The following is a 25,969-nucleotide window of genomic DNA, read 5'->3' on the forward strand; positions in this document are numbered from 1 at the left end:
GCTGGGGGAGATGGGACCCGGGCAGGGAGCTCCAGCCCAGCAGCCGGGAAGGACCTGTAGGAAGAGCCAGGTGCAGTGCTCAGGAGCTTCCAGTTTATCCAGGTGGGTTCCCTGGAGGAGGCAACCCAGCACAAGCCTTGGTCTGTGGGTCAGAAGGCAATAGAGGTGGGAGGCTGGCACTCTGGACGTGTGAAACATGATTTAGCAGCACTTGTACCTGGCATTGGTGCTTTCGGGAGCCCAAAGGCCCAGCTGAGGAGTTTTGAGGGGCTTCTAGAAGCCTTTGCCTACAGAGACACCTTGCCCACTCCCTGTTCCTTCACTGGGGCTAGGTGCACTGACCCTGGCTTCTTTGTGCTGTGTGGGAGGACAGATATGAGGCCTTCTCACTGCTGTGTGAATTAGCCCATGAAACCCCAGGGGACCCTGATGCCCACAGTCCTATAATAACACCTGCTCTGCAGGCCTGCGTGAGGCATCCAGAATGCCCAGAAGGCCCAGGCTCAGTGGGAGGACACGTAGGCTGTGCTCTTCATGCACAGTCTTTGTTACCGTCCCTTGATCTCCCATGAGGCCTGTATCCCTGTTGTCTCTCTGAACAGCATGTGGGGTGAAGGTGTGTGCCTACTTCACAGGGGAGGCACTTCGGCCCTAAGTGGCCAGCAGTGGCCTCGGCTGTCCAGTTCGCCCTCATGGGGCTGGGCTGGACCAGCAGGGAGCTCTGCAGGGAGCAGGACAGCAGGGGAGCCGCAGGCTAAGCCTCCTCCCAGGCTCTGACACACTGGGGCCCCGTTGTGGGTTGGGTGGGGGCCAGGCTACTCCCCTTTGACAGCTGGTGACAGGAACCAGGCTGCCTTCTCTTAGTGACCACCTGGGACACAGGATAAGGCTGTGGCCCCACACAGGGTCTGAAGTCGGAATGAGGCAGCTCTCAGAGGGCGGGGTCGCAGGGAGCTGGGGTTCCCTGTCTGAGTGTGGCTGGATGGGGGAACTCAAGGGGGGAAGTGGGGAGGGTCAGAGAAGGTGGGCCAGTCCCTGGGGCCTGTGGGGTCCCTGAGGGCAGCATGGCCTTTTCTCTGAGTGAGGAGGGAGCAGCAGGAAAGTTTTGAGCAGAGCATGTGTCCTGGCATATTCCCAATGATGCCACTGTGTTGGGGACAGGCAGAGGCAGGCAGGGTGGAGGCCGGCAGTGGGTCCCACCAGGGTGGTGGCCATGGAATGGAAAACAGCAGTGAGAGTCTCAGTGCATTTTGACATGAAGGCTGGTTGCTGATGGGTGTGTGGGCATGAGAGGGAGGGAGGCGGGAGGGTTCCTGGAGGTTGCTGCCAGCTTGGAGGGGCACAGAGGGGCCATGCTGCCCAGCCACAGGGCTTCACTTGTCCCCACATAGCAAGTGTTGGCTGGGCAGTCTGCCCCTACTGAGGTGCAGGCAGCGGGGTGAGCAAGCCAGATCCTGGTCCCGCCCTCCCAGAGGAGGATGCCAGCAGGAACATAAGGCCATCATGTGGTGGGAGAACTGGGCAGAGGGGGGAGGACCCACGGGTGGTATGCAGCTGGTGGGTGTGCAGGCCTCGAACAGCCACCGGAGGGGCAGCTTACCATGGCAGTAACTGGCCTAACACACTGTGAAGGACAACTTGGCATTGGGGGGATGTGGGATCGGGAGGCCAGCTGTCCAGGGAGCAAGGTGGGTGGATGGGGGTGTCATGGGGGTGGAAGGAGGTTGCTGGCTGTATTCTTGATTGACCAAGGGATCCAAGGGCTGGGGAGCGGCAGAGGAAACTCAGGTCCCAGCTCAGGGTCAGGCCCTGGGGTGCTGACTAAGGGCAGAAGAGGAGCTCAGAAGTGGAGCGAAAGGGACAGGTGGTTGTCCCTGTGGTTTGGTGACATGGGGGCTTTGGCCAGAGTGGGGTGGGAGGAGCCTGTGGTGAGGAACTGGTGGCCTGCAGAGGAGTGGGCAGTGGCTGGGCCTCCTTGGAAACCCTGGTCTGATGGGGGAGGCACAGCCTCTTCTCTGGGAGCTCTGATTTGAGGGGTCCGGGCCCCCCTACAACCTCCCCTCAACTCAGGCAGGGAGGAGCTCCCCGCTCCTGGTGCTGTGAGAGGCCCCTGCCCCAGCTCTTTCTGTCACCCTGGACCTGGGGATTGGGGAGGAGCAGATGTCACTGACCTAGATTCCTCAGGTTTGAGCCCAAGAGTGGGGGCCTGGATCTGTGACCCAGGTATTCCAAGATTCTGAAGTTCAGACAAGAGGCAGCAAGTGGTCTCCCACATGTGGGAGTGGTCACTGTGTTCAAGGAAGGGGGACCTGCTTGTGTTGCAGAGATGGTAACAGGTGTCCCCTGCAGCAGGAAGGATTTCAGTCAGACATGGGGAAGAACTTCCAGATGTGGGTGTATGAGGATGTATCCTAGAGGTGTAACTGAAAGAAGGAGGGCTAAGGATCCCCTGACGTTTGCCAGGTCAGGGTGTGCCTAAGATGCAAGAGAGGGTCCTTCGGTCAGAGACCACAACCCACATGTCCTGCTTGGGGCCAGTCCTTGGCTGATGTGCAGGGCAGCCTGGAAAGCTCTGCAAATGGCCTGGGAAACCTCTGTTGATGGGGCTCTGCCCTGGTGTTGAATGGGCCTTAGGGAGGCCCCCCTCCACCTGGTCTGGGTGTTAGACCATCCTTGAGGGTCCCTTTCAGGTCTGTGATTCCCAGTCCTGATTGCACAGCTCAGGTGTTGTAGGCTTTTGCGAGGTGGAGGGGATGTGAGGTGGTGAGACAAACAGAAACTGGAATCCTGGCCCTCCTGTGTTTTGCTGTGTGGCGTCCGGCAATCCTCCCACCTCTTTGAGCCTCAGTTTCTTCACAGAGCTGAGCTGTGAATTATTTCCAAGATTAAATGAGAAAATGGACAGGAAGCTGCTAATATTGAGATGGGGGAGGGGGCAAGGAGAAGCTTCCTGTCCCTGTGCTGGAGGTCAGGAGCCCGTGCATGCTTCCCTGATCGTCTCCACCAGGGACTGCAGAGCCAGGGGACACTTGATGGGGGAGAGGCCGAGGCCAAAGAGCCCGCGTTGCAATCCTCCAAGTTTTGAGTGAGCCCAGCAGGTGCCCACCTCCTGGGCTGCCAGCCTGAGTAGCTGGTTCTCTGGAGGGCCCAGGGTTGCAGGCTGCGGGACCACGGGAGACAGCGGTGCAGACCTAGCCCCTCGGAAGGCAAGGAGGCCACAAACCCTAGGGGGCCAGAGCCCCTGGGGATCCCCATTTGTGGGAGCCACAGCCCATAGGGGGAATGGTGGTGTCCTGCAGTTAGGTGCAGGCAGGATGTGTACCCAGGGCATCCACCCTGAGCCTGGGAAGTGGTCAGCAGGTGCAAGTGCAAAGTCACTTCTGTGCTGCCGTGGGCCTGTGCTAGGAGCGGTCCTTGCTGGGGTCGGCCATTCAAACATCTAAGCGAGTGAGAGAGGTTGGGGTAGGACGGCGCCTTCTCCATTGCTGGGCGGGGACCAGTGTTCATGTCTGGGACGTGCCTTAGTGTGAGTGGGGAAGGGGCACCTGTGAGAAGGCATCACTGCTGCCCACACCTGCACCCTTCACAGCTGCTAATGCCTGGGATGATGTCAGCCACGTGCACGCACTTGGCTCCCTAAGGACTTGGAGCTGAATGTCCCCTAAGCATAGGGTGGACTGTAGCCTGATAGCAGGGCACTAGGTCAAATGTGACAGCAGTGTGGCCAGGAGGTGTGTTCCCAGGAGAGGAGGTGCCGGCTCTGTGCGTCCTGCAGCTCAGCCTCTCCTGACACATAACCTTTGCCATCGCACTCTCGGGGCCTGTCCTACCACCTGCAGGTCACCCCTCTGCAAGGACCTGCTCTCCAGCCCTCTGCCCAGCGTCCATCAGCCCCAGCTCTTACATGGTTTGGAAATGTGTGTTACTCAGTTATCCTTGTCCCAGTGGCCTCCGTGAAGGATCCCAGGCACCATTTGTTGGGTGGGTGGGCTAGCGGCAGGTGGAGGGGCAGACAGGGGGGTCAGGGTGCTGTGCTTGTGTGAGAGGTAACCAGGCTGGGAGTCGGGACTGTGGTATCAAGTGGGTAGGGCAGGGGTTCGGTGGGGAGCGAGGGGCCTCAGAGAGCGAGGGCAGCAGACCTCGAAGGAGTCTGCACATCCTCTGCTCCCATTTCCACTGAACTCGCCCCCTGTCCACATTGCTGACCCTTCACCTCTACAGGGTCCAGTCCTACTTGATGAGGGGGCACCTTCCCGGGGGCACACAGTCCTTTGCCTCACCTTCCCCTGGGCTGGGCGCCATAAGCCTGTGGAGCCCCAGGGCCCCACTGCTGAGTCTGTTTAGGGACTGTCGACTAAAATAAAACCACACAATGTGAGAGTTGTGGGCTAAGTCTTATTGGGGGCAAAATGAGGATTATAGCCTAGGAGACAGCGTCCCAGAGAGCTATGAGAAGCTGTTCTGAGGAGGCAGGGGAGAGCTCAGTGTTACATGTGGTTTCAATGAAGAGGGGGTTGTGTGCGCAGTCAAGCACACACTTAGGCAGAGGCTAGCTGCTCGTCAGGGGGAGCGGTTGTCACTGTTGACAAATTTAGTGTTTTTCCAGTTTGGAGGAGACACAAGATTTTATAATCTCCTTAAAATACCTATCTGAAGGCCTGCTCTACCAGTTTTCCCAGAGCAGAGAGCGCCTCATTCCTGATCTCCATCCTGAACGCCTTCCAGGTGTGTTGGAGGTCAGAGGCTGCAGTGGCTCACAGTTGAATCCAAGCCGAGTTAGATGGTAGGTGGCAACGTTATCCAGTCCTTGTAGAGGGAGATGGCGAGTGCCAGTGTTTAGTTAGCAGGACTGTCTGTCCATCAGCAAGCCTGGGGCTGCCCCTCCCAAATCTCCCCAGAACCTGGCCCCTTTGCCTTTCTCCACTCTACCCAAGGTGTGCAGGCAGGTGAGGCCTCAGCTCCTATGAAGCCCTCGCAGGTGCCCTTCCAGCAGAGGAAACCTCGAAGCCCTCAGCGTCTGCTGCCAGTGTCTGTGCCTTCAACACAGCCAGCGTTGAGGGGACCTGGCCTTGAGATCCGTGCCTTCCCTGTCCCCATTGCAGTGTTAAGCCTTGTCCTGATGGCTTCAAGGATGGTGTGTCACTCCTCAAATGTCTGTCTGTTCCTAAGTCCCTGGGCTCTGCCCTCTCACTGAACCCTGAGTTAGACTCCTTTGTTCTGCAGACTGACCCCAGCCACCCCCCACCTCCCCACAGGCCCTCCCCCTGCCCAGGGGCAGGTCCACCTGCAGTCAACGCTGCCCCCCCCCGCTGAGCTCAGTGGCTTTGATTGAAGGAATGAGCAGGCTACGGAACAGCAGGTGTGGAGGGGGCTGCGCCGGGGTGGGTGGTGAGGACCCTGGTTGCTGATCCCCCCCCGGGGGCTGACCTCGTGGCCGGGCCAGATTGGGCTGGTGCTGATGCCTCCCACCACCCCCCCCCCGAACTAGTCTTATTCCTTTACGTTTTGGAAAAGCTCCCATTCTCACAAAGTAGTTTCTTTTTCCATTTTAGGGAATTATATCTCTCTTTTGATAATTTTGTTTACTAGTGTTTCTTTCACGTGACAAAGGAATGGTCTTGTTCTTTGGAAAGGCTAAGCCAACCGAATGAATACTGACATTTAGGTCTAGGGCCGAAGAGAAATCAGTTTCTTCCTACCACCAATTATGCTGCGGGCATGAAAAGCGTAAAAGTGAAAAATAGAGTCACCATTCATTACAGATCTTTAGATTCCGTAGTGGCTCATTTGGCCAGAATAGGAGTTACAGACAAATAGGAAAGAAATCGCCTAATGTTTTCTGGAAAAAGACGGCTTTTTGTACAACTACATACTCTATCCCCCAAAATCTTACATGTTGCTTTTATGGAATAAAAAGTAGAGTGTGTAAACATATATAAATTTATGTATAATATATATTTTATAACATATAAATATATTCAATGGAATATATATATACATATTTATATATGCCGTTCAGCATATCACAGTAATTAATGACCGAGAAAATCAGTTTTATCAAATAAAAATAGCCTATCAATAGCTTTCTTTCTGGAATACAATTTTGAAAATGTTTAATCTTAACTACACCACTAAGTACAGGTTGACGGATGATTACACAGATCTTAAAAGCAGTGATAAAGACCAATATCAGAAAACCTAATTGCCTTATCTTCATTCTAGATTAGACAGTTTGGTCGTTTTACAGTTTGTCAGTTTGTAGCATCTTTCATAAAGTTAGTAAATTGACTTTTTCAAGGATATATTGTGCTTGAGTATCCTGAAGGTGAAACAAAGATTTATTAACTATTTTCCCATGGCAAGAATATCCTGTAGGAGTTGCATTGGACAAATTAGTTGAATTTCAGCTTTTCTTTACCTACTGTGATTTCTGTCTCCTTTTCATATTTGAGGGACTTTTGCATATCTTTCTTGGCTCGACAAGTGTATTGTCCAGCCATGTTTTTTTGTCCCTTTAATTGTGGAATTATTGCTATTTAAAAGGAATTTCACAGACGCATGCAATTCTTCCCAAATACATTGCACCAATACCACAGTTTTTACATGATGAATAGACATAGTACGTCCTAGGACTTGTGAACAGTGAACACTGTGATGTGCTCTCTAACAAACTTAGTCCAACTGATGTCTTACTGCCACCCACTGAAGTCCCATGTGTGCTGTGTTCTGCATCTTTAGTTTTAAAATTTGCAGTCATTCCCAATGTATGTAAAATTTCTACTCCCAGAAAAGTGCACATGTTCATTCAGTTTTAGGGGTAGGCATTTAGCCAACCACTGAAAGTAATATAAAACTAACGCAAAATACAATCATTTACCACAGGAGTTTGGATTTGTTGAATGATGTGTAAACATACTGGCATCATTGCTGCTGGGGCAAAGCACCACAGAAGCCAACTTGTAACAGGGTGACATGCTCGTGCGTTATCAAAGAACAGCTAGTTTGAGCTGGAATGGTCAGGGTCAGCTCTGTGACATTTCTGGGAGAGCAGAACCCAAATAGCCACCTAGTTTGTGGGCGTGTAGTGACCACGGGGAGTTGAGAATTATACTTAGCAATACGAATGTGTCTTGTTCAGGAGAGTGAAGAGTGTGACATAGCTGAAGGAAAGGAGCTACACAGGGAAACAGTGACAACTGATGACTAGGGCAGGTTGCATTGCAGAGGCTCTTAAAAAAGAAATGTTTCTGAAAACCAAATTTAAAGATCCATTGAAACTCTGAAGGTTTTTTGAGTAGGTGAGTGAAAGAGTAAAATTATGACTTAAGATAAATTGAGAGCAATGCTTACTAATATGTCTTCCCAGGATCGTTGATGAACAGTTTCTCCAAAAGACTCTCCCAGGTCAAATCAATGGGGAAATACCGGGTGTCTTTACTCTGGGTTTTCTCTAAGACATTAACATGTTAATGGGCACTTTGATGTCCTAAAGGAAAAGACAGCATTTCCCAAACACATTTGACCACGGAACACTGTCTAGGAAAACAATGTGGGGACCACGTATCCCATATACTACTGCCAGTGTGTCTACAAACTGATTTATGTAAGATGGGGACTGATGTATAATTTTAAATCACTCACTTGATTTACAGCTTAATTCTTTGTTCCCAAATTGGTAACAATGCAAGACCTCTCCATTTTCTCCATAAGTGTATGTGTGTTTTGGAGTCTTCTACTGCCAAGAAGTTAGGAGGTGGTGGGATGTGGAATGACGCTTCCCTGGCCCTCTGTGTTGTCTGAGTACCCTGGGTGCCTGCTGAGCTGTCCTAGTTGCTGCCTGGTCCTGGGGAGCTGGCCTGCACAAGTGTTGCTGAGAGCTGTCTCATCACATCCAGTGACGTTACTCCTTCCCTTCCATTGTGAGACTGATGGGAACTGTTTTCCCTGATCTGTGCCGTGTTGAGGTGCAGGAAGTTCTGTGTGACTCTACCAGGCTCTGTCTTAGAGATGCGAGTTCGCTGTTCTGTGAGGGCTTCCTGATTCCTCTTGTTTTCTATTCAGGAAACGGTGCCCATGTCCTGTACACCTCGTTGTTCTGGGCTTTCCCCATGAGATTCCCACCTAAATCTTCATGCATGAATTGTTTTTGTTTCTTACGAAACTGAATGTTAAAACTCATAGGCAACGAATGGCTCTGTTATTCCTTATATTCTTGTGTAACTTCTGTTCTCTGAGGAATGATCTGCCTCTTAAGACAGGTTAAGATGGAGTAAGATAGAGGCAAGAAATATGTGGGGAGAAAAATCAATGATTATTTTACAAATACTCCCTACCAGATTTCTTAATACCCTGTGGAAAATGCTGGTCTAAAGAAGGGAGGGTTAACAACTCATGAAGAAGAGTAGGTGCATGGTAGGAATGCTGTCTTGAGTCTTGAGTATCGTGTGTGGTCGATGACGGTCACAGCCCTCAGTAAGAGATGAGTAACTCATTGTCTTTGTGGTCATTCGTGCAGCCCTCCCCTACATGGACTCATGACAAGCATCTTGCTGTTGGGAACTCTTCCTCCACCATATGAAGGCAGCCGGGCTTGCTTGCTGAAGAGATGGGGATCTGCCTAGAGCCAGCACCAAGCAACAGACACGTGAGTCGGCTCCAGCTGCGCTGCCTGTTGGCTACAGGTGCAGAAGTGACTTTAGTTGAGATGCAGACTGCCCTGATGCGCCTCCACCAAGGGGTTAATATGGGCCATAAGCAGATAAAGTGGTTATCTAACTCATTTTTATTAAATGAATATAAATAGAGAATAGAGGAGGAAGAAAAGTGAAACAGTATGTGAGGAATAAAGATAGAAGAGAGGAAGGGTCAAAGGTGATCATGGCCATTTTTGTTCTTCAGGGACTTCGAGAATTGTGGACAGGCATGTGCGCAGACCCGTGGTAGATGAGCACTTGGCCTCGTACTGTCCTTGTGGGTTTGTGTAAATGACTGCCACTGTCATTTGCGTTGATTCCAGGAGTTGTTCTATTGTCACTGATGAATTCAAAAACAGTTATCTGGACTCCTCCCCCAGCCACAGCATCCTCACAGCAACTGCCCAGAATCCTCCCCTCCTTCCTGCCCTTCTCACTCAAAGTCAACCGCTTTTCCCACTCCCTTCCTGCCGCCTTCTTTCTTCCTTCCAGGAGTTTCTAAAGTCAGTCACCTTTGTTCCTTCTATTCCAGCATTCTCCAGTTACGCTGCACCAGTCCCATACAAGATTCTCTCCCTCTGCCCCCTTTCTCTCCCCCATCTCTCTCTTAGATGCAGACTCTTCACCCTGGAGTGTAGAGTGACTTGCCCAAGGCCACAGACCCAGTAAGAGGTGGAGTTGCCACCCAGCTCCCAGGAGAGCACAGCCTCTGGGTGGGATGCCCCATTGCAGATTCCAGGCAGCAGGGTCAGAAGAGAGAGCTCAGCCCTCTTTCCACATTAATGGGGGAGCTGGACAGATTCTTTCCATTCCCTTCATGATCTGTAAAATCTGAAACCATTTCCTGTTTTTGGCTTGAATCTCAGACCATCAGTGCTATCTGAGAGGGAGTACAGAGAACACTGGGGGAGCCCCTGCTCCCTGCCCCCTTCTCCCTGGTAATGAAGTGCTTGATTCAGTAGGTGGCACTGTGGTGCATGCGCTGAGCTTGAGGGATGAGGAAAATGCCCTCTCTCTTCCATTCTAGTGTTTTCCTTCACTAATAAGTTAGACCTTGGGTGGGTCTTTGAACCCCTGGGTGCTTTCAGCTTCCTTTTGTGTAAAACAGAGATATGCATATCTGCCTTTCCAGCTCTGCAGGATTCTGCTAAGGATCAAATCGTGTAACGCACACGATGATGCTCTGGAGTACACAGAAGCTCTTCATTTTGTATTTCTAGGTATATTTATATTCATTAGGTTTAAAAACTAAAATGAATAAATTCCTCTAAGGGCACAGAAGAAGGACTCTTTGTGTCTTAGCTGACTGTTTATCCTTAAGGATAACCATTTATTTGTTTCAAGGAAAAGACCTGGCTCTCAGTAAAGATGTTCATGCCTTTTCAGGACATGAAATGTGCTTTGGATGTGCTTTGTTTAAATTTCACCCCAGGGAACCCAGCTCAGTAAACACTTTCTATGTGTAGGCCGGCAGCACCCATAATCAAGGCAGTGAGACTTAACCTAACCTTCAGAATGAAAGTATACATAGAACCCTGATTAAATGTGTTATTTCCCTGCTGAGAATCTTGGTTGGGGCTCAGTTCTTACTGTAACGTGTTATGCAAATACTATAGAGAGCATGGGTAAGTCTCCTCTGTAGCAAACCGTGTCTTTGATTACAGCAACACAGGGCTGGGAATCAAAGATTTGGGTTCTAGTCACTGTTTTGCCAGGGACTCACAGTGCGACCCTGAGAGAGTGACTCAATCTTCCAGAGCCTCAAAGTCTTCATCTTGTACGAGGGACATGAAGGGCTTGCCCCCTTTGGCTGCCCCTCCCCCACCACAGAGTCCAGATTTTTGAAAACATCTACTAATCTACATTTATTCCCTGATAATTAATTCATTTCCCCAAGTCTAAAAATCAAAGACATTTGTAACTGGTAGCCAGAGATTCTGACCAGACTTACATAATCAGAGTTAACACACTGAGCTGAGATCATTTCAGCTGGAAGCAGAGGAGTGTGATGTTTAGTTTGTCATGAAGCTTCATGGTGGGTGGGGGTGGGGGTGTTGGGCTTTTTGCAATATTGACAATAACTCACCAAGTCCTGTCACTGCCTGTGCCCAACCCCAAAGGTCTGTATAAAGGGGAATCACCCAAGTGCCCACTCACTCCGGGTTTTCATCCAGCTCTAGGAATCTCAGATGCGTTTATCCTGGGGATTTAGGAAAGCACACCACCTCCGGCGTCCCTGGCCTCAGGACGCTTCCATTCTAGTGAAAGGGGAGACAGACAAAAAACACCCCAAAATAGTAGGTGACCCATAAGGTATCTTAGAAGTTGATAAGTGCTTCAGAAAGAAACAGCAGAGGAAGGGGGTGAGGAGTGGTGGGGCAAGGCTGCAGGTGATGGTCAGGGTAACATCTGAACAAAGGCTCGAAGGAAGTGAGAAAGCAAGGCACGCATGACTAGAAGGGAAACAGCATTTCAAGCTGAGACAACAGTAGATGCAAAGGCCCTGGGGTGGAACATGTCTAGCATGCTCAGAGACCAGCAAGAATGCCAGAGGTGGGAGCAGAGTGAACCTGGCAGGTAGTCAGAGATAAGCTCAGCAAGGTGAGGAGAGCCGCTCTTGTAGGACTATGGGCCAGTGTGAGAGCTTGGCTGTTACTCTGAGTCATGCAGGAGCCATGGAAGTGTAATAGGGAAGAACAAATCTGATTCCATGTTGGGTCTTTTTCTTTTACTTTAACCTTTCAAAAAAACTGTGATATAAATACAAATTTGAGAAATAGAAAGCTGAACAAGATGAATTCGTTTTCTTTACTTCTGAGAGTATTTAATATGCTGACGCTAATGCTTCCAATAGGGTGAGTTTAATGTGCAGAGTTTGCTAAACATCTGGGGCATGGAGCCCTATTCATCCCCTAGAGTAACACCTCTCCTTGAGAAACCTCGATCCAGACCGCAGGAACAGTCTTAGGACTACAACGCGGTAATTATCATTAAAAGCAGGAACATTTTCTATCCAAAATGGATTGTTTGCTGTTCTTGCCTGGAGACAGATGAATAGATGAGATAGTATTACTACTTTTAGACAACAGTTAAGTGGTTCTTTCCATTTAGATTAAATTCAGTCAATGAGTTTCTGAGCTACAACTATGTTGCAGACCCAACTGTCTGGTTTAGATACCATTTGCATCTTCAGGAAGTTCTCAGAATTCCAAGCAGGAGACAAAACACATGGGAACCCTTATTTGCCATAAGTTTTGATAAACGCATTTCCCAATGTATCTACAAAGATGATAGGAGAGGAGAGTTTAGGGAAAGAAAATAGCAGAGAAGATGGAAATAGGGCAGGTCTTAGAGCCAGCAAACTTGGGTTTGCGTTTTACTTTGCCATTGCAGATGTGCGACATCTAGGGAGGTTGTATAGCTACTCCAAGCTCATAATGTGGACTAAATATCACTGCAACTCAGGGTTGCTTGGGAGGGTTAAATGTCATAAATGCATGCCCAAGCTGGCTTGTTGTAGGTGCTTAGTCAGTGGTGGCTTAACCAATTCTGTTGATGGCAATAACAAATGAACACAGCTATGCCAATGACATTCCTGCCTGGAGAATATAATAAGGTTGGTTCCAGAAAACTTATTGAGAGGTATTGATATTTAATTTGCTCCCAAAATAATGGCTGTGAAGATAAATAAGAAGGTCAATTCAGAGGGCAAGGGAAGGAAATCGCACTGGGGCTTTTGGCATGAGTTAATGCCCGGCTAAGTTGTGAAGACTCTTACGCAGAAAGATAAGTTGAAATAGCTGATGCATACTTTGGGGGTCCCACTGATGGTTTTGAAAGGCATAGGCATAGTCAAGTTCTATAAAGATGCACTGGGACGACCCTCTCTTGCTGAGGTGTAGACTGAGCTCTCCACACCTGCTGACCACTCAAGAGCTGGTGATGAGTCTCGCTGCCCTGTGTATGGCCCACTGAGCTTTAAATTTGTCTACAGCCCACATTTGGTGATTCTGGGCCCAGATCCACTCTAGCTGCTTCCCTGTACTTAAGAAAAAGTGTTGTCACATTGTGCTGTCCAGAATTTAAAGTTCATTGGAGACCATTAATTCAAGAGTTCCACATCAATTTGATTCTCATCTCTTGCCATTTAAAAATATTTTTTCTGATCAACTTACAATAAACACACATACACACACACAAGCACGCACATACACATGATTCAGATGTTTTCTGTGCCGAGTGATAATAGTCAAGGTCCCGCCAGCAATGTCAAGGTGGGCTGCTAGACTAACACGTTCTTAAGCAGGTCTCAGATTAAATCTTCTCCCACAGGCTTTGGGAAGTATCCTAAATTCTTATTGCTAGATCAGTGATTAGTACAGCGACAGCTCAACGCCATTTCTTGTTTTGTATTTTATTTCTTTTAATTTTATTTTACTTTAGTACAGAGCTTCATATATTTGTTCAAGTGAAATTGTTTGAGCAAGTATGCTACTATTTATCCATTTGGATTAGGATTTCCCTGATAATTCACAGCTGACACAAAATGTAGAAATTGAATCCTGATGTGCATATGACCGCACCTGTCATCCATAATCCTGATTTAAAATTTTTGTGTTTTTCAAAACGTTCACATTGGGTTGAATTTATGACGTGAAAAATAAAAATTTAACTCCATAGATACCATAATCTGTTTTACATGGTAGGATTCCACATTAAATTTTAGTTGGAAAGAAAGGAAATTTTCTGCTGTAAAAGGAAAGTAGAGAAAACCATTGCCCTAGACCATACTTCTTTTCTGATACGTGTGACTAAAAGTTTCCCACTGTGGAAAAGCAGGGAGGGAGAGGTGATAATGGCCGAGTCTGTGCATAACAGTGCAGACTCCACACGTGAAGGAGGAGGAAGTCAAAGGGTCAGTTACTTCACTGTCGAATACCTGAATGCATGACAATTTGTTCTCTGTGTATTGAAGGAGAGAATTTGATTTCTCCTATTGTTGCTGCCCTAAACCTTATGACTCTGTATTTTACCAGTGACACTAATCAAGAGAAGAGGAAGATGTGCCTAGTTTATTTTAACACACACCCACACACTCACACACATGCACCCACACAACTTCAGATCAAAAGCAGCCTAAATGTGCTTTTATGTGATAGGACCACGGATGCACTGAGAGGACCACACAGGGGCAGGAACAGTTGTCTTGGTTCATGCATGTCTTGGTTCATGCATGATGCACATCAGAAGTAAATAATATTGCAGCAAGCTGTTTCCTCCTGGAAAGTGACATTCACAGGTCTCAGTAGGTGAGGGTTTCTTCCTGGCTTCATGCAGCTTGGATGAATGAAGGCTGGCTTTCCAGTCTCCAGCAATGGTATTTAAGACAAAGCTAACGATGCTTGAGAGATTTTTCAAGCACTGTCACCATTTTAGAGCCAAGTTGGAAAATATCCAAGTTACTCTTCCCATTATACAGATGAAGAAGAGAAGTTGTGCAGACCTCAGTGATGACTGCTTGTCTGCAGTGGCACAGGAGTGGAAAGACAGATAGAAAATCAATTTTCAGGTCTGCACCCATTAGTGATTGCTTTTGAATGAGTTATTAACACCACTGAGCTTTAATTTCTTTATCTGAAACATGGGGTTGAAATACCTGGTGACTGATGATCACCTAGAAAGACAGCAAGTGCAGTGACAATGATTGAACTCTACAGAGAGTCAAGGGCACAGGTGGAATTAGAAAAACACGCACTTCCTTCCCGATATCCTCCCCTTTCTCATATTTCCAGGCTGAAAAATATCACGAGTGCGCAGTGTTGTCTGTGAGGATTAAAGGATATAAATTCCTATGTAAGCTGGCAAGTGGTAGATACTTAATAAATGGTGGTCAATGATGTTCTACTGGTGGAAATATATGAACAAAGCAACCCCAACACTATTTCTTACTATCTGGTACAGGCCTGTGAGGGATACCATGTAATGTGACATCTCATTCCTTCACCAGACAGGAAGCTCCTTGCTGGATGCTAGGTGTGAAGTTCTGGGGCAGAACAGGGTTCAGTGTTAAACCTCCTTCTCAAGACTGGGCAGGAATGTCCAAAGCTTGTGACAAAGGTGGGGTCTGAGCCAGACTTTGAGGGAGAGGAGAGAGTAGGGTGAACAGCAGGAAAGGAGAAGGCACTTCGGGGAAATGATGGATCCCTGGAGATAAAGAGATGACTTTGTGATGGGGCATAGGGAAGATTCTGAAGTGGCCACAGAGAAGGGCAAGTGCCCAGGAGAAGAGGACATGGGGGATGTCCCAGCACATGTGGAGAGCCCTTAGAACCCAGCTGGGGACTTAGGCTTCATTTTATAGGAAGCAGGGGACCCCAAGATGATTCCTGAGCAGAGAATTGTCGTGATGGAAAAGAGTCTGGTAGACAGTAGAGAGAAAGCATTCTGGATGGCTTGGAGAATAGAGACTAAAACCAGAGAGGCTAGCGAGTGAGTAGTTGCATTTCAGGAACACGGTGATGGAGACATGGACCAGAGCACCTGCAGCTACTGTAAGGAGGAACAAGAGACATAGATGCTGTGGGAAGGAAAGCGAGAGTTTCAAACACTGTGCAGTGGAAGGGACGTCCCGTGTAATGAGGTCATGTCTTTTGTTGGTCCAGGAACATGGCACAGAGGAAAGGAAGCTGGAAATGCCATCAGAATTGCAATCGATTTATGCAAATGTGTAATTTCCCCTTTGTCTTCCCAAAAGGGAAGACTTATAATTTGCACAAAGGTGTTATTAATATCTAGAGCTTGGGAAAACAAAAGCGATGTTTAAACTTCAGACTTTTAAGCCTTCCAGTTTGCACTGCTCTCTGCCTTACTAAATTCACCGCACTGGGGACTGATGTTCTGCAAGCCTTTCTCTCCACTCACTTTTCCTCTTGATAAAACATTAAATCAGTGCATTTCCCACCCCATCACTACCCCTCCCTTTTCCTGTCTATAAAGAGTTTTTTCTGGTAACTGAAATTCTGTTTAAATATGATAGAGTTCTCAAGGGAGCAATGGCTGCAGTTATGGTATTTCAAATCGTTAGATTTTGAGACTTTAAGTGGTTAAATAGGTGCCTGTTTATAATTCAAAATGCTTTCATCGTGTGGGCGTGGGGCAGAGGCAGACGGAGGGCAGATTCACTGGGGGGTGAGGAGGGCTTAGCCTGGGCTCTTGCTGGAGGCTGTGCTGGCGGCTCCAGTTAAATCTAAATGCGCATCTAGGAACTTGTGAATGGCAAGTGTGTTTGTTGCTTACTCATCCGAGCCATATTTTGTATTTTTGGCCCCCTTTGCTGGTGCTGTTGGAATGGTTAGTGTGTGAGTACGCGTGTGGGCTATGTATGGGAATTACAGGGGCATGGGAACTACATTTGGGCAAGAATATTCCAGGTCAGTGTTTCTCAAACTTCTTTTTTCACCATAAACCCCCACCTCCCATCCCCTGAGGCCTCTTCGACATTTTTTTCCTAATTTCCCCCTATTACTAAATTTCAGTATCAAAGACATGCAGTATATTAGTTTATGTACTTAGTGTATATCTATACTTTAGCCATAAAAAGAGTAATCATTTCTGCTTTCCCAACCAGTTTTCTCTCCCTAGGAGAGAGATCTTCCCTGTAGAGTGTGTATGTTTCATTGGAGTAGAAACTGTTACGTGTCTCCATCATGTGCTGTATTGATGGTAACTACAAAGAGATGAATAAACTCAGAGGGCCAGTGGGTTGAATAGTGTCCCCAGAAGGATATGCCTCCATTCTCATCCCAGAACCATTGACTGTTACCTTATTACCAAAGGTTGTCTTTTTTTTTTACCAAACACCAATTCTTTAACCAAATTACATTTGCTAGTAAAATTAAACTAAGACTCCAGGGATAAGATCATCCTGGGTGGTCAGTGTTGGCCCTAAATCCAAGACAACTGTCCTAATAACAGACACAGGGAGGAGAGACACAGACACAAGGGAGAAAGGCCCTGGAAAGATGGAGGCAGAGACTGGAGGGATGTTGCTGCAAGCCAAGGGGTGCTCAGGGCCTCTAGAAGGGATGCGTCAGGCTACTGGGAAACCTTCTCCCCTCCGGGTTTTAGAAGGAGCCCAGTCCTGCTGACACCTGAACTTCAGGCTTCTGGTCTCCAGGACCAAGAGGGAGGACATTTCTGTTGTCTTAAGCTACTCAATTGGTGGTAACTTGTTACAGCGGTCCCAGGACCGTTGTAACAAATTATATAGGGGAGCATGGTCAACTGTCCATCAGAGAGTATGAGGAAATCTATAGAGGACATGGCGTTTGAGCTGGATCTAGACGAGTAGGAGTTAGGCAGGTAAAGAAGAGGAAGAGGATTTAGCAGAAAGAACAGGACATGGAAATAGATGAAAGGCAGTGAGGACGTGGAGGTACTCACTTCCCGCTTCAGTTCTCCCTGACCTACACAGACATTTGAAAGACCTCTGGAGTTTAGTGCTGGACCCTTTTTAGTCTCTGTTTATTGTATCCACTGAAGTGAGCTCATCCTTTTCACAGAATCCTTCTACATGTTGGTGACTCCCAAATGTTTATCTTCAGACCTGACCTGCCCCCTGCAATGGAGACTCATACCCAACTGCCACCTGACATCTGAATGATCTTGGTTACTGATCTCTAGTATAGACCCACTATTACTCTGAAATCTGGGTAGACAGCAGTTTATACATGTGTCCCCGCCCTGAGCGCGCAGCCCCGCCCACAGGCCACGAGAGCCAATCCTTGCGCGCTGCCCGGCCCCGCCCCGGCGCCCTCCTCTGCCGCGCCCCTCCCTCCACCCACCCAATGGTCACTTTGTCAGGTGGGCAGGCGGCAGTTGGTCGAGCGATTGGCGGCTCTGCGGGTCTCCCCCGGGGCTCCGGCCCTGCTCCCACCCGCCAGCGGTGGCGGCTGCAGCGGTGGTGGCGGCGGCAGCAGCGGCGGCGGCGCGGTCCCTCTGCAAGGCGTGCGTGGGCCGAGTGGCGGCCCCGGAGCTTCGTGTCTGGCATGGCGGCGGCGGGCGCGGGCCCCCAGGCGGTCCGCGGGCTGGTGCTCGAAGTGGGCCGCGCTCCAGCAACCTGCGATCTGGGCGAGGGCTCCCACGGCGTGCTGTGGTGAGTGTCCGCCCCCGCCTGGCCTCGGCGGACGCAGCTGCACCGTGGGCCCAGCTGCACCGTCGGGCGGCCCCGAGACCCCAACCCCGAGCCCGCCCCATCCCAGCCGGGCTGCCCCGCTGTCCGTGCGCCGCGGGTGTCGGGGGGAGGGGCCGGGCCGCTCGGACTGCGGCGCTGCTCCCGGCTCTTCCCTGGCGGCGCTGGCTGGGCACGGGGAGGGTGCGCGGGGGGGTGGGGTGGAGGCCGGGAGCCTGGCACCCAGGGACCCCCCAGAATGGGAACAAGGCTCCCCAGCCTCGTGTGCTGGCTGAAATTTGAAAGGAAATTGGAAATTTGAGACCCAGCAAGGTTACTTAATTTGCCTACAAATACCCAACTAGGAGGTGGTAGAGCATCTCTGGTTCCTAAGTGATACTTAACCAAAGATCAGAGTTGAAAAAATACATGCTTTCAATAGTAGAAAATATCACACTGCAGGGGTGATTCCTTTCCTTTTACTATAGACTTCCCTGTGTTACAGCGAGTTACCTGGAAACGTGCTTCCTGCAGCCTGGGTTCATGAGTTTGTTGGCACCAAGGTATAAAAAGACTGTCATGACTAGCTTGGGCCTGTTGTGGAGATGCAAGAGGGAGGAACCAGAAACTTGGAAGGGGTGAGGGAGGTAGGGTCAAAGCAGCTTCACTTTTCTCAGAAGAGTGTTTACCTGTGTTTATCTTTCTCACTGCTCCTACGTTCTCCATCAGTTTCTTGATTTTCATTCATTTAGTAATGTTATTGAGTGTGTACCTGGCTTGTGTGCTAAGAAATAGGATTGAAGTAGTTTTTACACTTTGGTGTTTACAGCGTAACAGGAAAGTAATCCCACTTACTGAACATGGTGAGGTGCAGAGTGCTCACTTTTCTACCCATAAAAAGTGGAGCAAAGTTTTTGTGGAGTAGTCCGGGAGGGTTTCCTGGAGGAAGTGCTGTTTAAGCTGGGACCTGGAGAATGACGTGGAGCTAGCTGAGGGAAAGGTGGGGAAGGGTGCTAAAGCGTTTGAGGCACAGCTTGTAGAAAATGGGCTGTAGAAATTGGGGAGTTTGTGATTCAGATCCAGGGCTATTTCTGATGATATTGCAGGGAAAGGAAGAGCAGTTAGTTTCAGGTATAGATGTAACCAGGAACTAAAACTAGACCAAGGCAGCTACTCCCCTTCCTCTTTACATTTACATAATCTTGTTGCAGCCTGCATCTCTGCACAGCTGTTTTTTTTTTTTCTGTGTTCACTTTTGCCATATCCCCATGCACTTGGCAGAAGAGAGCTGACCCTAGCTGCCCAGAGGTGTGTGTCTTCAGAGCACTCTGACTCCTGAGGGAGAGGATCTGATCCAGCTTGGGCCAGTGTCCACCGCTGGTCGTTTCAGCAGGACAGGGGCTTTGGCTTTTAGGGCTCTTCTGCCTTCCTGTCTCTGGTGGTGTGGAGGTGGCAGCCAAGCTGGGCAGCATTCTTTAATCTCTGTAATACTGGATACATGTATAACATGTGAGTCCTGCAGCCTAACAGTAAACACCCAGGAACCCACCACCCACTGACTGACTTCAGAACGGGTTACCTGGGGCCCATGTTCTGATCCGTGGCTGGGCAGCTGTACAATAGAGCGGGTGAGAGTCTGGGCTCTGGACACCTGTCTGTGACCTGAGCTTGTTTTTCTGTCCTGTGGAGAGGGGGTAGCGATACCCACCTCAGGGCTGGGAGGATTGGATGAAACACATAGGTGAGCGCTGAGCCCTAGGCCTCAGGTTAGTGCTCTGGTCATCACTCCCTGGAAGTGAGTGGGCCTGGTGGGGCCAGGGCCTGTCACCTCAGTCTCTTGGACATCGTCCTGGAGTGCAGAGTCTGCGGAAGTGTGACTGTCAGGTTGGGGTCCCACAGTGGTGTGGGCTAGGGCAGCCCCCTCTCCTGGTGAGACTTGTCAGTTAAAGCATCTTCTCTGCCATGCCCTGGTCCTGTTCCTGGCCTCCCTGAGGGATGCTGCAGGTCCTGTTGGAGACAGACTAACAAGGAAATAGGTTACTGTGTCACTCTGTGAAAACACTGATATAAGATCATTCTGGACAGAGCCGCTGACTCCACCTGGGCTTCCCAGTTACTAATTAATTCAGCAAGTGGGTGTGTCTGCACTGGCACACAGACTAGCTGTTTCAGCTACTTCAGTGAACAAAGCACCAGGTCCCGAGGCAGCTCTTGGTCGGTGGATGGCTGGCTTGGAGAGAGGATTAAAAAAGGCTTGTTCAGGCCTTGGCTTTAGGTTCCTTCTAAAGAGTTTCCTTTCATTTCTGTTTTTTATTGCACTTACCACAGACACAGGTCTAAGATACTCTTTTTTTCCCCCCAGAGTTTATTGATAAATCATTCAATTTTAAGTGACCCTCCCCATTTTTGTGCATCTGGAAAACTGAAAAAGGTGGCTTATGCACAAACCTGTTTTTAAAGTGGGTTATTCTTCTTATCATAATTAAATGAAGGTAAACCACCTCTGAGCAGTTCCTGCAGTTAGCAGATACTTTTCTTTTGTCTTATATATGCCCCCTAGAATAATTTTAGAGACTTTGAAGCCATAACATGATTGTCCCCCCTACTTAAGAATTATATAATCTGTTGTAAGACATAAAACTATGGTTGAGAAATGAAAAATGGGTGGCACATCCTAACCCAGAAAGTGAAGTTTCTTTTTTGGCCAGTCAGAGTCTTCTACACATATTCAAACTTTGTCGCTGTAGTTTGCATTTTGTGCTGGCACTGATGGATTTGTGGTTTCCAAGCCCAGGCACTCCCAGAGCCTCCTGCCCGGGTGCTGGGGGGGCGCTGGTGGTGGCATCCAGTGCAGACTCTGAGTTCCCTTTGAGGTGGTCTGGAGTCACCGGGCACAGGGTGAGAGTGTGAGACTGCCACTGCTGCTGACTGTCCAGGTCCCACATCTGCAGTTTGGACTTTATTACTTCAGGTTAACGAGCTCCCTTCAGATGCTTATCCCTGTCTTTTATACCATACTGGTCTTCTTTTAAATTGACCAAACAGCAAGCAGAAGGAGGCTGTCCCTTGTTCTCTGCTTTTTATTTTAAAACAGCTGTATCAAACATAGTATAAAATTCATAAAATTTAAATGTTCAGTTCACTGCATATTTACAGTTGTGCAATCCTCACCAAAGCCATTTTTAGAACATTTTCATCATTCCAAAAAGCTTTTTATCTGGTGTTTTCTTCACCTATAATATTTTGAGATTCATCCATGTTATTGCCAGGACAAGTGGTTCTGTAGCTTTTTGTCATCAAACAGTAATTAAACTGGATGGCTTCAGTAGATTATGAACATTTGGAATGTGTCCAGTTTTTGTTGTGAATAATTGCAATGAACATTCATCTCTAAGTTCTTATGTGGACATACATTTTCACTTCTTTTGGGTACACAGGGTTAGAGTTGCTGTGAGCAAGTGATGTGTGTGTGTTTTGGGGGGAAGGGATGGTAAATGATTTTATTTTAAAGCATAAGAAGACTGCAGGTTTAACTTACCAAACATGAATACCGTGTGCACTGGCCAGTGTGCGGGCACTGGAGCTGGGTGGAGACCAGACCTAGTCCCAGCGCTTGCAGGATTTACTCTCAGAGGGGGAGGCGGACTATCCTGCACACATGATGCTTCAGCCACTGCTAGGTGCTGTGAAGAAAACCAGAATGTGATTAAAGAGTAGAGAGTGGAAAGGGGAGGCCATGGTTTTTTTTTTCTGTAATAAATTAAGATGTTTTAAATGCTGTGTATTTAACAATTTTTTTCAGCAATCTTAAATGTATAGAAATAGTGTAAAGAGAGTATAAAGGTTTCTCTCTGTGTCATGAGAGTGAGTTCCTGGTACAGTGCTCCGTCTCCCCAGCACACCACACACGGCACTCCTGTGGGACCGTAACACAGCCGTGCGCGTCGGGCAGGGAGCGCCAGCCGGGACTGCTTCCTGCCCTTTGGCCTCTGCTTGGCGGGCGCATGTTGCACGTAGCCCCTGTCTCCTTGGTCCCCTTCAGGCCAGAGCAGTTCCTCACACTTCCTTTGGCTTTAGTGCCTTGATACTTTGTCAGATTTATATGTTTTTAATTTTTAAAGAAACCACCAAACCATTTTTCCAGAGTACCATTTTACCTTCTGTCAGCAAGTGTCAGGTGTTTCAGTTCTTCACCTTCCCAACACCTCCTTTGATTCTGTCCCATCTGGAGAGGGTTGTGAGTGGTACTGCATGTGGTCTCGCTCTGCCTCTCCCTCATGACTATGACAGTAGTGTCTCTTATGTGCTTACTGACCAGTTGTGTATCTGGTTTGGTGACATGTCCACTCATGTCTTTCACCCGTTTAAAAATCCTCATCTCTAATTTGACTACAGAGATGCAACCAATGAGGGAACTGTTAATAACTGGCAAACTGATTCATGTTAAAAGCCCAAAATTAAACCCTTGAGAAAAATGACTATTTTCTATGCTGTACAGATAAAGGTGGGACTTCCTAATACTGCTGTAGCAGAGGACTAGTTTACCTCGATGGATTAGATAATTTACACGTATTTGACCGAAGAGATTTTAAGCCAGTGGCTGGAATGAATGCTCCTGCTGCCGTGTTGTCATTGGGAACAAATGTATAGTGAGAGAATGTGGTGTTTCAGAGAGAGGGAAGTTCTTAAATAGAACTGATGAAAAGTAATTCTGGAAGAAAACAAAGCTTAGTGCAGTCTTATTTATAGAACAAGTAGTGTTAACTGAACAGCTAAAGAAATAAAAATATATTTTTCCAGTTAATATCTAAATTGCCACTGATCACAGGTCAGGCTTGCAAAATAGAGAATAAAACCTGCAGGATTCACCTGGGTCACAAGGATTTATCCTGAGTCAGTGACTGAGGTCAGGGGGCTGCTGTTACTGTTTCAGTAGATATGGGAGAGTGTTGAGTTTGGGGCTTGTTTGAAATTTCCTTCCCTTTTCAGTCTGTCAGTGCTAAAGCCATCCTGAAGCTTGTATGTCCCCTCATTGATCATCTTTCCTCTGTTCCGTGGTCGAAGAAGATGCTTTTTTTCTTTTTAAGGATCAATATACTGCTTTTCCCCGGGTGTAGTTTTTACAGTAGGACCATATAGGCCTATAAAATACCTGATGTTATGTTTCAGACCAGTGGCCACACCGTTTGATAGTAGTGCTAGGTAATGTTTTCCAGCTGTTTCCAGGAATGTCCACCTCTTATTGAGCCATTCACCTGTTTTTGTATTTTGCTAATGTTTTCAAGCATCCTTTCAGGACAGCTCTGATCCCGTAATATTCAAATGATGATAAAGGTGATACTCCTTAGGGGTGTTGTCAATTCTTTCTTTACTCCAAAGTGAAGCTTGAAAAAAAAGACGTATGTGAGTCTCTGTCCGCTCTGATGTACCTGCTAGAAAGAGCCATTATTTCTTGCTACTAGGAAAGTCTAAGACAGAAATTAATCAGGAGAGTGCAGCCAGGCGGGCAGAGCAGGAGCCATGGCGGCCGCGGGAACCTGGTGAGCATGTCGCAGCCATGGCAGGGCGTTGGCTCCCGGGGCGGGCGGGCCTAGGGGCCTCTCACAGTGACATGGAAGAGGAGGGCTAGAAGGGCAAGAAGAGGGAGGGCTAACATCTGACTATTTTTCAAGATCGGAAGTGAACAGAAGGGAATGCACAGTAACTGTTGGCAGGACGGGGAGGAACCAGAATTCCCCCAAGGAATACCTCCTCAGGACTTTCCAATGGGCCGGGAATTGAGTCACCATTTAAATGAGTATTCCTAAAGGTGAAAAGAGTAGAGACGAGAAAGCCCATGAGAAGATGACAGAGAAGTGCCCTCTGCACACTGTGGTGCTGTCCCTGCCTGAGCACGTGGAGCCCAGCAGACTGCTGAGCGACTGTACTGAGGAGGTGAAGTACTTAGGGCAGTTAATGTCTGTAGCACGATAGCTGAATCCCTCCGGTAGGACCGAAATCCTGCGTTTCACTAGACAGTGCAGAGAGAGCCCACTAGCTCCAGACACTTGACCCAGGAGCCATGATGCTGTGATTAGCCTGTCTGCCTACAGTGTCAGGCTGGCCCTGGAGGGATGGGGATGGACAACCATCCTCAGGGTCCCATCCCATGACATCCACTGCCATGTCCTGTGGGCAGGATGTCTCACAGCCTGGTGATCCTGAGGACAGCCCAGGACCACCGGCATCTCCCCCAGCCAGAAGTGTGTTGTGCAGAAAGTTCCAGAGGCCTGCCACAGACCTACGTCGGAGAGCATGAGTGGGGCCCATGGAGGCGTGCTGCCTGGTGGTCCTGGCCGCCAGAGAGCAAGGTCGCTGCGGAGAACTGTGCTCCCTGCTTTACAAATATTCCAGACTGTTGTACCCAGAGTCCACCATCGACTCCCTGGACAGAGCCGTATTTGATGGGGCCTCGACCCCCACCCGCCACCTGTCTCTTCACAGTGATGACTCTCTCACAAGGTGGACATGAAGGAGCCCTATGACACAGAAGCCAGCACTTTCTCCTTCCAAGTGTGTGCACATGGAGGGCGTCTCGCCCCTTGTCCTTCTGCATACAGATGGCACTGCATGCCAGGATGGTCTGCGGGAGCGAGCTGAGCACCACGGCCACTGAGCTGCTGCAGGACTACACGCTCACGCTGCGTGCCAAGCTGTCATCGCAGGAGACCAAGCAGTTTGCCTCCCTGCTGCACGAGCACCGCACCAGGGCCTCGGTGCACGAGTTCTCCGTCAACCTGCAGCAGCTCCACGGGGACGGCCACCAGTTCCTGCTGCTCAGTCTGCGGCCCTTCATCCCTGAGGACAGCCAGCACTTCGAGAACTTCCCGGAGACCACTATCAGTTCCTCGCTTATCTTCTCAGGATTTCTGCTGCCATTCATAGAATTGGTAAATTCTTTTTTTCTAGGGAAAAAAAGGCAGCAAATGTTAGGCTCCTGGATTATAGCTAAAAATGTCCTTCTTTATTAGTTCTCTGATGCTTTACAACAGACTGAAAGTTTTTGCATCATTTTTATAGTAGTTCTCAGTGTGTTTATTGTTTAAAATTACCTGCTTCACCATTCCTAGAAGTTGAACTCATGGCTTCCGTGTTCACTTTTGAAAATGATATCTTTGGATGAATAACTGCATTAAAATTTTGTTACAAACCCAAGTCTTCAGTCTTTTCCTTTTTTCATGGTCTGTGGTTTGTAGTGAAGGCCTGGAAATTATTTGACCAATTCCCCAAGTTGAGTGAAATGCACAGCCAGTGTTTAAAACCCCTAGCATAACAATTCTTTTGCCAAATTATCTTCAGTGTCACCTTGGTCATACAAATTTCCACACGATTGTAATTTTGTTACTTATCTTTTATTCTCTCTCTGTTACCCCACCCCTCTCTCTGCTACATTATTACCTCTCTCCCCTATCGTAGGATAAATACTTAAGTTTCTCTGTAGTTGTCAGTGTCATTGCTGGAGAGAGTCATTTAAATAAAATATAAATTATTTAATTAAATGTTGAAGACAAGTAGCTCTGTGAATAGGCAGCCAGAATCCATTCCACTTTGTTCTGCTTTTTTCTGGTCTACTCATGAATTCCTTCCTCTGCCCAAGGAAATAGAGAAATTCCCATGAAAGTGTCCCTGACATAACAAGAAAAACTGGAAAATTCACATATACGTCGACAGTAACAACACCCAACCAATGGACTGAAAAAAAATCAAGAGAAATTGGAAAATACCTTAAAACAAATGAAAACAAAAAACATAAACATGCTGTACCCAAACTTATGTGATGCAATGAAGTATATGCTCAGAGAAATGTATAGTTTTAAATGCCCATATTAAAAATAAATCTCAAATCAATTAATCAAGAAGAATAAACTAAACACAAAATGTGTAGAAGGAAGGAAATAGTCAAGGTTATAGTGGAGATAGAGAATAGAAAAACAAGAGAGAAAATAAATGGACCAAAATCATTTAAAAGGGCGACAAAATTGACAAAACCTTAGCTAGAGTGATCAGAAAAAAAAAAAAAAGCCTTAAATTACTAAAATCAGAAATGAAAGTAAGGAAATTACTACAA

The 25,969-nt window shown here is 48.0% G+C and overlaps 1 protein-coding gene and 1 pseudogene across 17 annotated transcripts in view; both read left to right on the forward strand.

Annotated features, from left to right (window-relative positions):
* LOC106730389 (adhesion G protein-coupled receptor B1) overlaps positions 1 to 17,073 on the forward strand; it is a 57,334-nt gene extending 40,261 nt beyond the window's left edge. For 15 of the 17 annotated variants that reach the window (XR_004326442.1, XR_004326447.1, XR_004326439.1 and 12 more), the window contains one exon: positions 8,516 to 17,073. Coding sequence is in view for 1 of the 17 variants with exons in the window: in XM_032497935.1 (XP_032353826.1) it covers positions 8,516 to 8,621 (106 nt within the window). In the remaining 16 variants the exon portion in view is untranslated. The remainder of the gene's footprint in view (positions 1 to 8,515) is intronic. The other 2 variants (XR_004326453.1, XR_004326451.1) reach the window with 2 other exon arrangements.
* A 7,096-nt stretch (positions 17,074 to 24,169) lies between these two features.
* On the forward strand, positions 24,170 to 25,056 carry LOC116668833 (annotated as a pseudogene).
* Positions 25,057 to 25,969: the final 913 nt, after the last annotated feature.

The sequence above is a fragment of the Camelus ferus genome, chromosome 15, assembly GCF_009834535.1.
Source record: "Camelus ferus isolate YT-003-E chromosome 15, BCGSAC_Cfer_1.0, whole genome shotgun sequence".
NCBI lineage: Eukaryota > Metazoa > Chordata > Mammalia > Artiodactyla > Camelidae > Camelus > Camelus ferus.